General features: G+C 42.0%; 1 protein-coding gene across 1 annotated transcript in view; it reads right to left on the reverse strand.

Annotated features, from left to right (window-relative positions):
* The window catches only part of WIF1 (WNT inhibitory factor 1), a 52,969-nt gene that overhangs the window by 15,151 nt on the left and 23,966 nt on the right, over positions 1–13,852 (reverse strand). Inside the window, exons 4-7 of the mRNA XM_080390784.1 lie at positions 10,425–10,565; positions 6,427–6,522; positions 4,686–4,781; positions 3,230–3,325 (exon numbers count right to left, since the gene is read on the reverse strand). Coding sequence (XP_080246910.1) covers positions 3,230–3,325; positions 4,686–4,781; positions 6,427–6,522; positions 10,425–10,565 — 429 coding nt within the window. The remainder of the gene's footprint in view (positions 1–3,229; positions 3,326–4,685; positions 4,782–6,426; positions 6,523–10,424; positions 10,566–13,852) is intronic.

The following is a 13,852-nucleotide window of genomic DNA, read 5'->3' on the forward strand; positions in this document are numbered from 1 at the left end:
TTCCTCAAACTTAACGTCAAGTCTCCCATTGCTAGAACTCATCTGCATTATTGAACTAATTAAATCTTCACTCATCTCTAGGAAGGGCAAGCACAGTGCCCACAAGCCAGGTCACCCTCAGGCCAAGGAGACTCACTGCCACGTCCCTGTGTGCTCTTGGGCCTCTGGGAACTGCACCCTCAGTCCCTTGCCTCCTTGGTGGCCATATGTCCCAGTGCAGCTTTTCTCAGTGTTTTCCAAAAACCTTTTTTCATCTTTTCTAATCCCACAACACTTTACAGATTCCTCAGAACAGAGGGAAAAAAAGCCCTTCCTAGACTTAGCACTAGTATTTACCTGAACCTGTGAGCAAACAAAAGCTGGAACCTGGGACAGCAAACTGCTTCCTTTCCTTTCCTTTTTCTTTTTTTTTTTTAAAAAAAGGATGTTAACTGGGACCTGCACATGATAACTGAAGCATCAACGCTGGCTTGCTGTGCTGAAAACCTCAACAAAAGCACTCATCTCGTGATCACAGACTGCCCCCTTGGGAGCTCAATGCCCCAGACAGCGCCTGCTCAGCTTAACCCCAGCAGACTTCTGTGATGCATGTGTGTATCATCAATATAAAAGAAACATTTGTTCCTAATGTGCATAATTATTTTAATAGCCCTGAAATGAGCTTCAAAAGCAGCCAACAGAACAAACCATGCTAAGGGGACTTTGTGCAAAAGCACAATTTCCCTGCAGAAGAGAGGAAACCTTCAGGTATTTTAGTTTTCAACCATGTGGAACCCAAGTACTTAATGACCAAAATGAGCAATGCTAAGGAAATCCATGAATTTTCCTAGTTCTTGAAGAAAATCTGGGGTATATGGGTCAAAGGGTGTGATACCAACTTCCACAGAGTTGCATTAGGTAAGCATTTGGCTTAGCACTTTGGACTAAGGTATTTTCACAGAACGAAGGAGGGAGTAATAACTCCCTCTGTTATTGACTGAGAAATGGAAAAAGCAACAAAACAGTTGGTGACAAATGGGGGAGGAATCCAAACCAAAATAAAACTCTCTGGACTCAAACTGAAACACTAATTAGAGACAATGCATAACTATAGCTAGAAAAAATCTGGAAGACTGTGAATGCTTATTAGTACTGTAGACTGGGTCCAGTACATTTCCCAGGAGTCTTACAGGGTGATTCAACTATTAGACAAGTACTCAAAATCTTTAAACATTATAAAAATAAAAAAAAGAACTTTGCAGTTTTCAGAAGATGGTTTTCTGCCTGTTGAGAAGTTTTCTCCCCTTGTTATTTAAAGACCCCCATGACTGAATGTAGCTGGCCCTGGATCTAAGAAAAGAGACCAAGTTGTGCTTCTCCGGTTTTCTAAGACTCATCTAGCATTTCTTGCAGTCTTTACTTTTGTGCTGGCACTGGGGCAGTGCCCAGAAGTGGTAGCAGACATCAATCACAGTGTAATAATTGCCGTCCTCACTTTACAAAAACCAAGGCAAGTCCATAGCTTTCCTTGCTCTCATCGACATGATCCCAGTTTAGCCCTTAGCATACTGTGAACCTGAAAGCTTTTTTCTTTCTTTTGTACAGGAACTATTTTACTGTCTGTGTTTAATTTAATTTGAGTTGCAGAGAGAAGCCTTTGCAAGCAGCCAAAGTCAGTTGCACCTATCCCAAGCAGCAGTAGACAAGGAGCTTGAGCCCCTCGGACAGATCGGTTAAATGGATTACCCTTGATTGTACATGCCGTAGAATCGGTTGTAAGAATTCTCCTCAAAAAAACACCACTGACATAAAATACACGTGTCTCAAACTTTGAACCAAGCCTTACTCATCATCTGAAGAATAACAACAAAGTTGACTTCTTGGGGACAGAAGAGAGAAATGGGGTCCCATCAGTGTCAAATTCAAACTCGATGTAAGAAAGGTAAATTCAGTGGAAACCCACACTATTGCTCTTGCTGCCATCTGATCTAAATTTGTATCAGAGGACAACCTTTGTTAATTTAATAACAATAAAGCTTTGCTGCTTCCGTTTGGCTCAAGTTTTGGTGAGGTGAAAAGGAGTTGCAAAATGCCTTGTAAATGCATAAAGATATGGTGAAACATTTACATACATTTACTATTTATCTACACATAAATACTGAGCAAAATATAGGTCCTATAGTACCTGTGTTCTTTCTTTACACAGTAACTAATTTCTTGTCCTGTACTGGCTGACAGCATGTTAGAGTTTGTTCCCATGTGTCTCCAAAGTATTCGATGATAGAAATTTCGTAACTGTGAGAAAAGCCTGTCTCTACTGATGCATGTTAAGAAATCAGCTCTTATGTATCCCAGGCCAAATGCTGTTCTCCGTGCTCCTGTGAAGGTTCTGGGAAACCTCAGTGAGATTATTTACAGGAGGGGAAGCTCCAGGCACAGCATCCTATTAGAAGCTTTAAGCCCAGAAAGAACAACCTGGGTGTACATTGTCAAAACCAAAATGCTCATACTCTATTCAAGTGTGGGGAACTATAGAATTAATCCAATTTAACAAAGCTGTGAGAAAACCATTCTTTTAGTGAGATCAAATACTTGACAGCTGACCTCCCAGGTCTGTTCCAGCCTAGCCTTATCTCCACCCCCAGCTTTACACAGCAGACTTAGATCAACCACGAGCTAAAATATTTTGAATTGCTTTGATGCTAAACTTCTGAAAATAGCAAGTCTTTTGATGTTTGTGACACAAATTTTCAAGTTGCCATGTGAATGCAACTTAATAGGTTATATGAAAGCTCTCAGCTCTTACGGTTAAGTCCTCCCTTTGCCCCAAACGCTTTCATTCCCAACTTACATTAGCCCTTTCAGAGGTGCGGGCTCAAACCTAATCTGGTGTGCCCAAGTCCGAATTGCTGTAACGTTTGAAAATAGCTGCTCCACATGGGCTTGGCACAGCAGCACATCTGTCTGCACACTTACTTGCTTGCATACTTACAGCTTGAGGGCTGTTACCAAGCCCAGTTACTAGTAAAACCAAAACAAGGTAGGGGATGAGACAGTCTAGCAACGAGTCAAATTTATCAGTAGGAAACTCATTTGGAGGCATGTGGCATCTGACTCTCTGAGCCGCTCAACCTGCTGTGTGAGACCTTCGCTGTGAGCCCCGCAGAGGCAGGTCACACATCATCACTCAGACACTGACATCAGGAGAAGCTGATGTAAGTGAAAGCAAGCACACGGAGATGCTACTCACTGATTTCACATTGGTCTCCTTCATAGCCTGAAGGACAAATGCATTTTCCCAGATAGAAACACGTTCCTCCATTGAAACAGGTTGTTGTACAGTTTGCTGAAACAAATAAAACAGGAATGAGCTAAGTCACTAGTATGAATTCAATCTGACCTGACCTTAATGTTTTCTGCTGCTTATCATAAAAAAACATTGAGTAGGTTTTAAAAAGTTGCATTAACATCTTTTCATCTAGTTTACAAAGCAAGGCTGAAATGCAGTTTTTCCTACATAATGCTTTACAGGGGCACACACACAAGTCAATACAGAAAGAGATGAGTTAACAACACAGCAATGAGATCTGCAAGGACAGATTGTGTTACATCTTTACCAGTCCTCACATGTAAACCTCGTTGGAGGATCACTATTGCTATTGAAACTGCCAGTGTCTGGTAAAAGGAGCACAGCCTAGGACTGGAAATTACTTCTACAAGAGGATACTTCGCTACAGTTCTTAATTAATGCTTTGACTAGAAAGAAACCTTTATAAGTTTTTGTCGTGTGGTGACATAGATGCAAATGCTGTGTCTCTCACCTGCCGAATTACTTAACACTGTGTTAGACGTGACTTTCCACCATACAGCTGGGATTCACATTAATCCTTCAAGACATCCGGAGCATTTCATTACAGTGCATTTTTGAAACATTTTTCAAATGTGGTAAAAGTCTCATCAAGGACCAGATACAAATCAGAAGGCCACTGACAACAACAGTTTGTGCAAGCATACCTAAAGGCCTAGGAAGGCTCCCATTACTCTGCTGGAAAGTCTGCTAGGACCTTTTGCATTTAGTCTTTACTTCATATAGTTCTGCAACAATAAATGCAACGTGATGTTCTGTAATCTGCTCTGCCATGAGCAGGTCACGTATATTTCTGCAGGCAACTACTTCTGCTTTCCCATGTGGTAGCTTGCACTCTTCCAAATTACTGTTCTGACCAGTGACTGTTCCTTTTTATCCGTCCTGAGCCACAATGCAGCACCAAAAGATGAACAGCCTGCTTATATTTTCATGTGTCCAGATGCAACAGATTAATGTACTAATTAGTAAAACTAATTACTCCAGGAAACTAGAGTTCAACTAGAGATCATTTTTTCTTCTAGGCCAGAAATACAAGTGAATTTTGTGGTAGGTCCCACAGCTTTCAGTGGATTAATTAAAGCAGTTATTTAAATTACCCTTCATAGAGCTGGTGTATATGGATGCCTGCACATCCAGCTGCGAAAGCACTGCAAATCCCTATATTCTTCCAGCAGCTGCCAGGTTGTGCTAGAGCATCTATTTGACCAATCATTAAACTTCTAAAACTTACTTCATTACTTGCCTGACCTTCCAAAATCCACTCCTAAAGGGAAACTAACACAGGTGAATAAAGAGAGGCTGCTGGACAGGGAGCCTGGGGGGGGTTTGCTTCAGTTACCTTTGTCGCAGTTGATGCCATAGAACCCTGGGGGGCAGATGCAGAGGCCGGGTGTAATGCAGAGCCCACCGTTCATGCAGCGAGGAGCACACAGCACTGAGGAGCAGGAAGAACAGAAAAAACATGGCTGGCATCGTAGCAACTGGCTATTTAAATACACCGCACTTTGACTCCTTAAGCTACTTTTCCTTCTGCTGAATGTACTAAGTCACCTTTGCAAAGCATCTTTGTTAGCGGTTTAAACCAGTTACATCTCTGGTTTGTATCTGGCAATTTTTATATAGTGTTACTAGAAAAGTGAAGACTAAATTAAGTTCAAATCTGGTTCCATATGTAAGCAGGAGTTGCCTCTTGTACAGTTTAACTCCAAACAGGGTAGAGCAAAGTGCCTACCTACACCCTCTGGGTATCTGAAATCCTCCAGACCAGTCCTCTCTATAACTGGGCTGGTGCTGCAGCTGGTGCCTCAGCTCTGCAGACAGGGCTGTCTCTTCAGGGGCTGTGCTCAGAGGTGTCCCAGCTGGGTCCCCAGGTAGGCTTTACAATGAACCCTCCTTTCTCCCTCTGCACACCTGAGCATAAGCATGGCTACCTAAGTTAGGCTAGGGAAGCCTGATGCATGGACTGCTTTTGGTGGCCAAACTGTCCTGCATGCACCTTCTCCAGAGCCTCGGCACTCTCCCAAGACTTCTCTGCACTTGTGGCCATCCCTCAAGGCTCTTCCATGGAGGCATCTCAGGGGGCAATGCTTCATTTCGTGGCTGCCCACAACTGGTACATGCAGTGAGGCTGGGTCCATACTCATGAGTTAAACAGCACCCAGGCACGGGGCTAAGTGGGCGCACAGGACCATCCATCTTGTGAAACTGTCGGTGCTGTTCTTGGCACAGCTTCATCTCTGGAAGACTGGCAAACCCTTCTGGGCATGGCCCTGGGGCAAGCAGTAGCCATGTCCTCCTCCCAGCAAGGAGTTTGAAGGGGGTATGGCTTTTGAGGGTGAGAGTGTTTATTAAACACACAAATGTAAGCTGTGCCATGCCAGGTGGCCCCCAGGCCAGAGAACAGTCCCTGATCCTTTGTGCTTAATATTTTGGAAGTAGCTACAGTGTCTAGAAGTGAAGGATGGCATTGGAGTAGGATGCCTATGGGGATGGTTTGCTCCATCTCAGGTCACCTGGAAGAGGGTCTGCCATAGATGAAGGAGGAAGAGATAGAAAGAAGAGCTAGTTTCCTCGCTGAGTCACACCAGTTTCCTGGTCCTTCACTCCTAGAATGTCATTTGGGGCTATTAGTCACTAATGGAAGGGAAAAGGAGACTCTTTCCTTCATCTTCCCACCTTCATTGTCAGCCTGCCTCTAAATTATATCTTATCTTCAAATAAACAAGCACAGAACAACTAAAGTCCTGTGCTTTGTTTCCCAGCTAGTCGTCATTAGCAGAAGAATTTTATTTGATCTTTTTGCTAAATGGATTCCCTGTGATTAAGGATCACTTAACTATTGTGTCAGTTTTTGTTAAAAGCAATCTCAGAAAACATTTTTCTTGTAAGCAATTAATGTTTCCATTAGACCATGGACAATAATAGTAATTCTCTTACATATGCGGACTCAAAATATATGAAATCTTTTATTTCATATGAAATATGCCTTTCTTGGTTTTAGGAGAGGCTACAGTGCAGTAGCTACAGTTTTGTTGAGATTATGGCAAAGACGACAATTGAGAAGATCTTTTAAAAATTACCTTGCTCACAGTGAGGCCCATAAAATCCACCTGGACATTCGCAGACATGTCTTTCGTTGCAAAACCCTCCGTTTCTGCATCCTCCTGGACACTCCGCTTCATAAAACATAATGACAATCTTAATTTAATATTCTATACTTCATCTGTCAGTCAACTCTTGGTAGGATCAATATATTCCTTTGACATAACAGTAAAAATATTTCCTGACAGACAGGCAAATGCTCACAAAAATGGGAGTTCAGCTAAGACCTCCTCAAGAGAAATTACTTTCTTTTTTGTTAGTCTACAAATACAGGTTTCATCACATGTTCAAAGGCAGGATGTGCTTCTCCACAGACTGTGCATTTCCATTGCTCTGCTGTTCTGTAAGTGCATGAGCAATGTGGATGCTCTGCTCAGTCCAGCACTTTCTCCTCTGTGTGGAAATGAGTAGGCAGCTCAGTGCAGGACTTGCATCGCTGGTTAGACCTGCCCTCAGTATGCAGGACCAGTCTCAGCTTCTGCAGCCTTAAGTAGACTGCACTGCAACTTGCATTGCATTAATTGCTACATCTGTTACTACTGAGGTAAGAGTGATGAAATCTCTAGTCAAATGAAAGAACCAGCTTCAAGGCTAAATGAAAGAAGGCCAGAAAGGAAGATGAAAGCATTCCTGCACAGTGGTCCTATATCATCATCTGACTTATTCATATCTCAACGATTGATCAAACACTGGTAAAAGCATTTGGCAACACTGGCTGGATTATACAAGGACAAGAAATACCTCTGGGTAATACCACCATCCCCAAAACACCGGAGTCCATTGAACAAGAGGCAAACTGAATCGAACCCTATGGAACCCCATGAAAACATGACTGCTTGGCAGAAACACAGTTACGCAAAACCACCTTCCCAGATCTCTCACAGGGAAGGAGGCAGGCAGGAGAGGCTCCCAGCTTTCATTAGAAAAACTTAAATTCACTAGCGATCAGTGGTACCAGGGCCACAGGGCAGCTTTAGCAGAGTAGGCGTGACGTTCTCATCTTAATGCTATGCTGCGTGACACTCCAAGTGACAAGGTTCAAAAATTCTGAGGTAGACTGATATGTCTCAACCCAAATTCAAAGGCCGTCTATCAGACAGCAGTTGGCTGTAATGTTGGCATCATTACAATTTTTTTTCCCTTCAGTGTAACAGTGCTGTAAACATATGTGACTGCCAACACCTGCCAACAGCATCCTTACCCCTTTTCCATTGCCTCATCAGGAAGTGCTGGCACCTACCGTCCCTCGGTTGTAAAGATGTACCACTGATTCACACTGATTCCCAGCTGAATAATACCTGAGTTCAAACTAGAAGCAGTTACAGCCTTTAAGGTACGCTTCTTTAACTGGCAAGGAGTAGCAGGGTGTCTAAAATTCAGGAGGATCAGGTTGCCTGAGACATTTTTGCAGTCCACAGAGATTCTTTAAATGTAACTCCTATTAATACAGAGGAAAACATAACCCTGGACTTCAAAAACCTGAATTATTCTTCCTTCTAATATTTGAGTCAGGTGACATATCTGTTAGACTTACACACAAGTTTTTGGTTTTGAAAATGTATCTACTAGTTGATTAAAGCCATGGGAAATGATGGGTGCTGTACCTACGTGCAATATTCTGCTGTGCTCATGTAATAGTTCTCTATTCAGTGGAATGCAAAAGGTAACACGGAGACTAAGCAAAGGAAAGAAAATCTGATGTGCTGGTCAGGTGGCTTGATATTGTGCACAACTGCCAAACAAACAGGAAAGACAGTGGAGGAAAGATGTAATTCTAAAATGCTCTTCTGTCCAAGGCCACAGATATATGAAGCAAAAAGTTTTGCTTTAAAAGTAAAGCTCTCTGCACCAGTAGTAATAGTGGTAAAGGCTTTTTGGTCTTACTGTGTTCCAACACTGTACTCTAGGACTCTCTCTGGATATGCTTCTTTCTTTGTACCCAAATCCAGAGCTGCTATCCATTACAGAAAATGCATGCTTAAATACATACCATTTCAAATAGAAAAATAGGAAAACATAATTTTTTGTGGGGCCGCCTCTTAGCCACAATAAATCCTCTCCTATCCCACAAAATTGCTCCCTCGTTTCCCTCACTTCCTCTGGCAGGGGCCCTTCTGGATGGCCAAGAATGACTGGAAACAGTGACCGGAGTCCCAGCAGGAGGGATCAGAGCTCCTCACCACGAACCATGTCTTTCAGAGGAAGGAAACTCACCCCTACTCTAACATAAACTGGTAAGAACGTGCTCATCCTTCTCAGCATCTGTTCCAAAGAACTGTGGTGTCCACCTTAACAGACAGAGGACAGGAATGGGAGTTATTCCAGTACATGCTGGGAGAGACAAGGTTGAGAAAACTCCTCCTCTGCCCATCTCTAGTGTTTGGAAAATCATCCTTGTGTCTCTCAGCTGGCTCTGGGAACAAAAGACCGGGACAATAATCACCCCCAGCTTTCCTGAGAGGCCATATGATGTAATACTGCTAAATTGTTCAATATTACATCTCACATCAAAATGGTAACAACAACAACAACAACAAAGAGCACTGAAATGATAACTTGGATGAACACTACCTACTACACTGAGTTTGGAGCCCTCTCTGTTTAAGCCACATTTTCCCACAATTCGGACCTGTAACTCTGCTGTCCCTATCAGATTACCCCAACACTATTTCTGAAGTTTATTAAGTTCGGTGTCTTTGAACTGAACTGAAAATAAAAAGATAGGAAATATTTAGTGTTGTATTTACATCTAACACACTACTTCATACATGAGATCTGATTGATTTTGCTGCCATTAAGCCCCCATTTTCTTTCCTGCTTCTCTGCCCACTTCTTTTCCCCCTCCTCCACTTTCCCTGGGCTAACTGGCAGCAGCAAGGCTTCAAAGGGGACAAGCAGCTTTGCTGTTTAGGTGTAGCAAGGTTTCAAAGAATAAACAGCTCCTGCTCCTGATGATTGCTCTTTGAAGCCACACTACAGCCAATTAGCTCAGAGAAAAGAGCACAGAGAAGCAAGTGTGGGACTGGGAATGAAGATTTCATAGGAGAAGAATAAAAATCTCATTTTGTACATCAGCCCTGTCATGGGTTAATCTGATACAATTGCCACATGACATGGGATAACTGCCTTACCTTAGATACTAGTTCTTCAATTTCCACGGCCTCAGTTTAAAGTGATAATTATAGTTATTTGTAATGTAACAAATTAATCCAGAAAGTCTTACTACATAGTGTTTATGGTTCAAAGATTGGTTGATTAAACAGGTTCCCTCCTTTCCAAGTAAACACTGCAATAACTTCATGGTGCCCTTCTTCTACCAGTGCATCCTGTGTGTGTTTACTGCTTGATGACTCTAAGTCTCGAGGACCAGGTTCCACCACCTTACCTGTATCCAAAACCAAGAGGTTGCCATCCAAGCTCCAGAAAAGGCAAAGCCAACTTTTTCAGAAATGTTCTGATTTAGGATTTTTGCATTTGGTTTGGATGTGCAAGTTGAGATTTAAGGAAATGTTGATTTTAAGGTACCAAACAGTATTAATTGAAGTCAGCGTCCCGACTGCAGATCCCATAAGTTCAGTTCTCCAAACTACATGCCATTTCTGGAAATGTTAGCCTCAGCTTGTTTTCACAGAACTAGCTCTCCTCCAAGCACCTCAAATAATTTGCTGACAGTTGCTTCTCATATAATACATTTCTACCAACGTCCTTGACGTGATGAACAATGAACAGGAGGAGAAATGGCTCCAACCCAGGCTGCTAAGAGAGATGGAGTTGACAGGACGAAAAGGGTTAGTAAACATGTACTAAACAAACAGCAAACCCACAGACAGAGCCAGAACAGCCTGGCATTCACCACCACTGCTACACACTGTGTGACCACTTTATTTCCATCTTCTCTAGCCCTTATCCTGAATGAAACACAAGAAAGTTGGTGACCTGGTCTAACAGTATTCTGGCATGTTCTCTTTAGTGTTACCTTGCTGACAGGTTTTAAAGAAGATGGCATTCTGAGGGGTCTGGAGAATAATATTGCCTTCTGAATTCATTATGATCACGTTCACTTCAAATGCAGCAACACCATCTTGTTTTCCAAGGCAAGGAAATCCAACCTGAACAACTTAAAGGAGAATAAACCCAATAATATTTCTATTTACATGCATATATATATATATACATATACAATATATATATATACACACATATACAAGCATACACCAAAATACTAAAAAATATAGATAGTATTTGTATTTAACCTTTAGAGTAATGCCATTGATGAAAACCTGCAACACAGAGATACACAAATCACCTTACTCATAGGTGGCCCCCAAACTAGAAATACAGCAGAACAGGAGATGAGCCTGTGCTCACTTACTGACATAACCCCAACAGTCTACAGCACAGAAAGTGATCTTAACACAAACATACTTTTACTTGCAGATGAAGCAATTACTCATGTGGAGGTATCTAAGGACACACCAAACCAAGCTGGAAGCCTACATGCAGTTTTCTCAGCTGAGCTGATCACTTCTGAGTCTAAATTTGGCAGGCTCTCATATGACTTCTGCAAAAACATCTGACGCATTTTGGAAAAAAAAGTCACTTTAGATATGTTTTTCAGGTTTGGATATTGTAATTAATACTTAAATGAGATACTAATTTAATCAAAACTTAGTCTGTAAAATGCTGGCAAGATGCTACACTTGATAAATAATATCACAGGTGCAAATATTTAACAAGAAGACAAAGACATGTCACTCCAAAGGAACTTGTGAAGTGTAGCGATATTTGGAGATTGCCTTTCCAGGAGAAGTACTCAAACACTTTTGAACTACAGAGAGTTTAAATAAATAATTATGGCCAGTAAATCTGGAGTATTTTAATGAGGAAGCAGGTTTGATACCTCAGAGCTATAGAATGCTCTGCTGTGATTGTCTGAAGTGATCTCAAACAGAATCGTCTAGGTTGGGAAAGACCTTTAAGATCATCAAGTCCAACTGTAGATGCCTCTGACCTTGGACTAGACCTTCCAGAGGCCTATACCAGCTTTACGTGAAACGATTTCATCTCTCTTCTTCAAAATTGGCTCTTCCTAGCTGCTAGGTAGATCCAGCTAAAAGAAATTGATTATTCATTTCTTCAAAAGCTGGACTGAGATTTCAGATGCAAATATTGAGCTAGCAGCCCTATACATGCCCATTATAAAAAAAATATCTGCAATTCATAATTCAGCCATTTTTGTTATTTGTTATCTTGTTATAATACAGAATAATTTATTGCTGAAACACATTCTGCTTCTGGTAAGTCAGATCTACAGACTGAAAGGGCTGTTGCAGTTTTCATTATAAAGCCATTTCACTGGTGAAGCACTTGGACACCAATCTTTTAAAAGACCATTACAAAAAACGTGCAGCCATGTGGTAAGAAGGAAACTCTTACAGTGGAGTAAATACAGTTTAAATGCAGTGAACTTCTGAAACTGCAGCAACCTTCTTACAGCGCGAGTGCAGGACATCAGTGCTTGGATGTGTGACTTAGCTGAGCAAATTGCAAGGAGGAGGAAGATATGGCAGAAGTTTAACGATGGCACTATAGTCATATCCAGACTCCACTGAATCCGTAGCAAACCCCTGAACTCCCCTGAGATTTGGCTGTGGGTTTAAATGCCGAGAGCAAAGGCTGGCTCAGGGCGCTTGGGGGGCCAGCTCCTTCTCAGTCACAGGCCACTACATTTCTTCCAGGCACAGATCAATAGCTGGTTTTACTTTGCTCAGTGTGGTCTTCAAGATATTGGTCACTGCCACTACTGACAACACCTGGCTTCATTTTGAACTTGCTGACCTCAGTTTGAACCACCGGCTCCTCACAAGCTTCCCCCTGAAATGAGCAGTCAGCCTTCTCTCAACAGACAGGTACCCACACTCTTCTCAAACTTCTTTTGGACAAGCTGAGTAGTCTTAGCTTTTCAAGCTCTCACTGAAAGGCATCTCCTCCAGCCTTCTGAACATCTTACCATGTGTCTAGGTGTAACGGTATCCATGTTGTGAGCACTGAATCAAGTAGCAATCCTGGGATTTGGGGATGGGATTTTCCAACGAGTCTAAGAAACCTAAGTGATTTAAATCTAATTTAAATTTGAGGAGAATTTGATACCTCATCTCATTAAGGATATACTGAATTAAGAGAAAGTTGAGAGAAGGATAATAAGGCTGCATCCAATGAGGAGCAACTGAGTAGGTTGTGACAAAGCCTGGCAAAAAGAAAAATTAGGGGGAACGTAATAGACATCTGCAAAACCATGACTGTCACTGGATAGACATACTGGATAGGACCAACAGTATGGATTGACTGCTGTCTCTACCGGTTCAAGGACTAGTGCCCACCAGATGAAGCTGTCGCAGCCAGACTGGAAACAACAGGAGGGGGTTCCTCATGCAATGGGGGGCAGTGAACTCCTTGCCAAAGGAGATACCAGAAGACAAAATGGACTCTTAAGACTCAGGAAACCCCCCAAGCTGAAGAGCTGAAGTCAGAGCTGAGAGGGTAAACAGAAGTATCACTTATGCTTGCCCTCCTTTTGGTCTTCCACAGGTCTCCTCACAGACATAAGACAAAATACAGGCTAGGCAGGCCCTAAAGCTCTAAGGCTATACTTATGCTTTAGTGGTCATAGGCAAATATCCTCAAAGAAATTTTAAAAGTCCACTGATTTTGACAAGACCACTGGGATCAGGTACCTCTGAGTAAGATACCTAACTGCTAATCCTCGTTCTTGTTCCCCACTCTCATGTTTAAGACAGCTGTCTTGCCTTTTTTATTCCTCCTTAATTGTCTTTAGTGTAATCTTTTGGGCTAAAATGCTTTTCCAAGAAATAACTTGCTACTGTTGATTTGTTACTAAAGACAAGCTGGTGACTGAATTTCTTTTGACGTGCTTATGCGTAGAAAAATGATTTGCTAATGCAATAAATCCAGGCAAAGTAGACCAGATTCGTTGGAACTGGTTTGTAAACATATAAGTTATATAAATAACTACAAAGTAGCAAACATTCACTACTTTTATAGCATATATTTATTTAAGGCTACTTCGCTAATTTTGGCCACCTAGCAGGCAGTGCAACAAAAAACACCATCATACTAGTGGCTCACTGTTAAATCATGTATGTGCTTCAAATACTGCAGTTGTACTGATTATCAATCACTGTTAAACACTGGACTCACTATAATGCCAAACAAGACTTAAATACATCTTATATATACACTAAGTGCAGTGGTGCCCTGCACATGATCCACCTAAGGGAACACCACGGACATGCCCATATTAGTCCTGGAACAGAGGTACCAGTGCTGCAGACAGGGTAAGTCCTTTTTGGCTTTAATCAGACCTTCCCCCATCCTGACAGTGAA

This window comes from Falco punctatus, assembly GCF_963210335.1.
Source record: "Falco punctatus genome assembly, chromosome: 6".
NCBI classification, from domain to species: Eukaryota; Metazoa; Chordata; class Aves; order Falconiformes; family Falconidae; genus Falco; species Falco punctatus.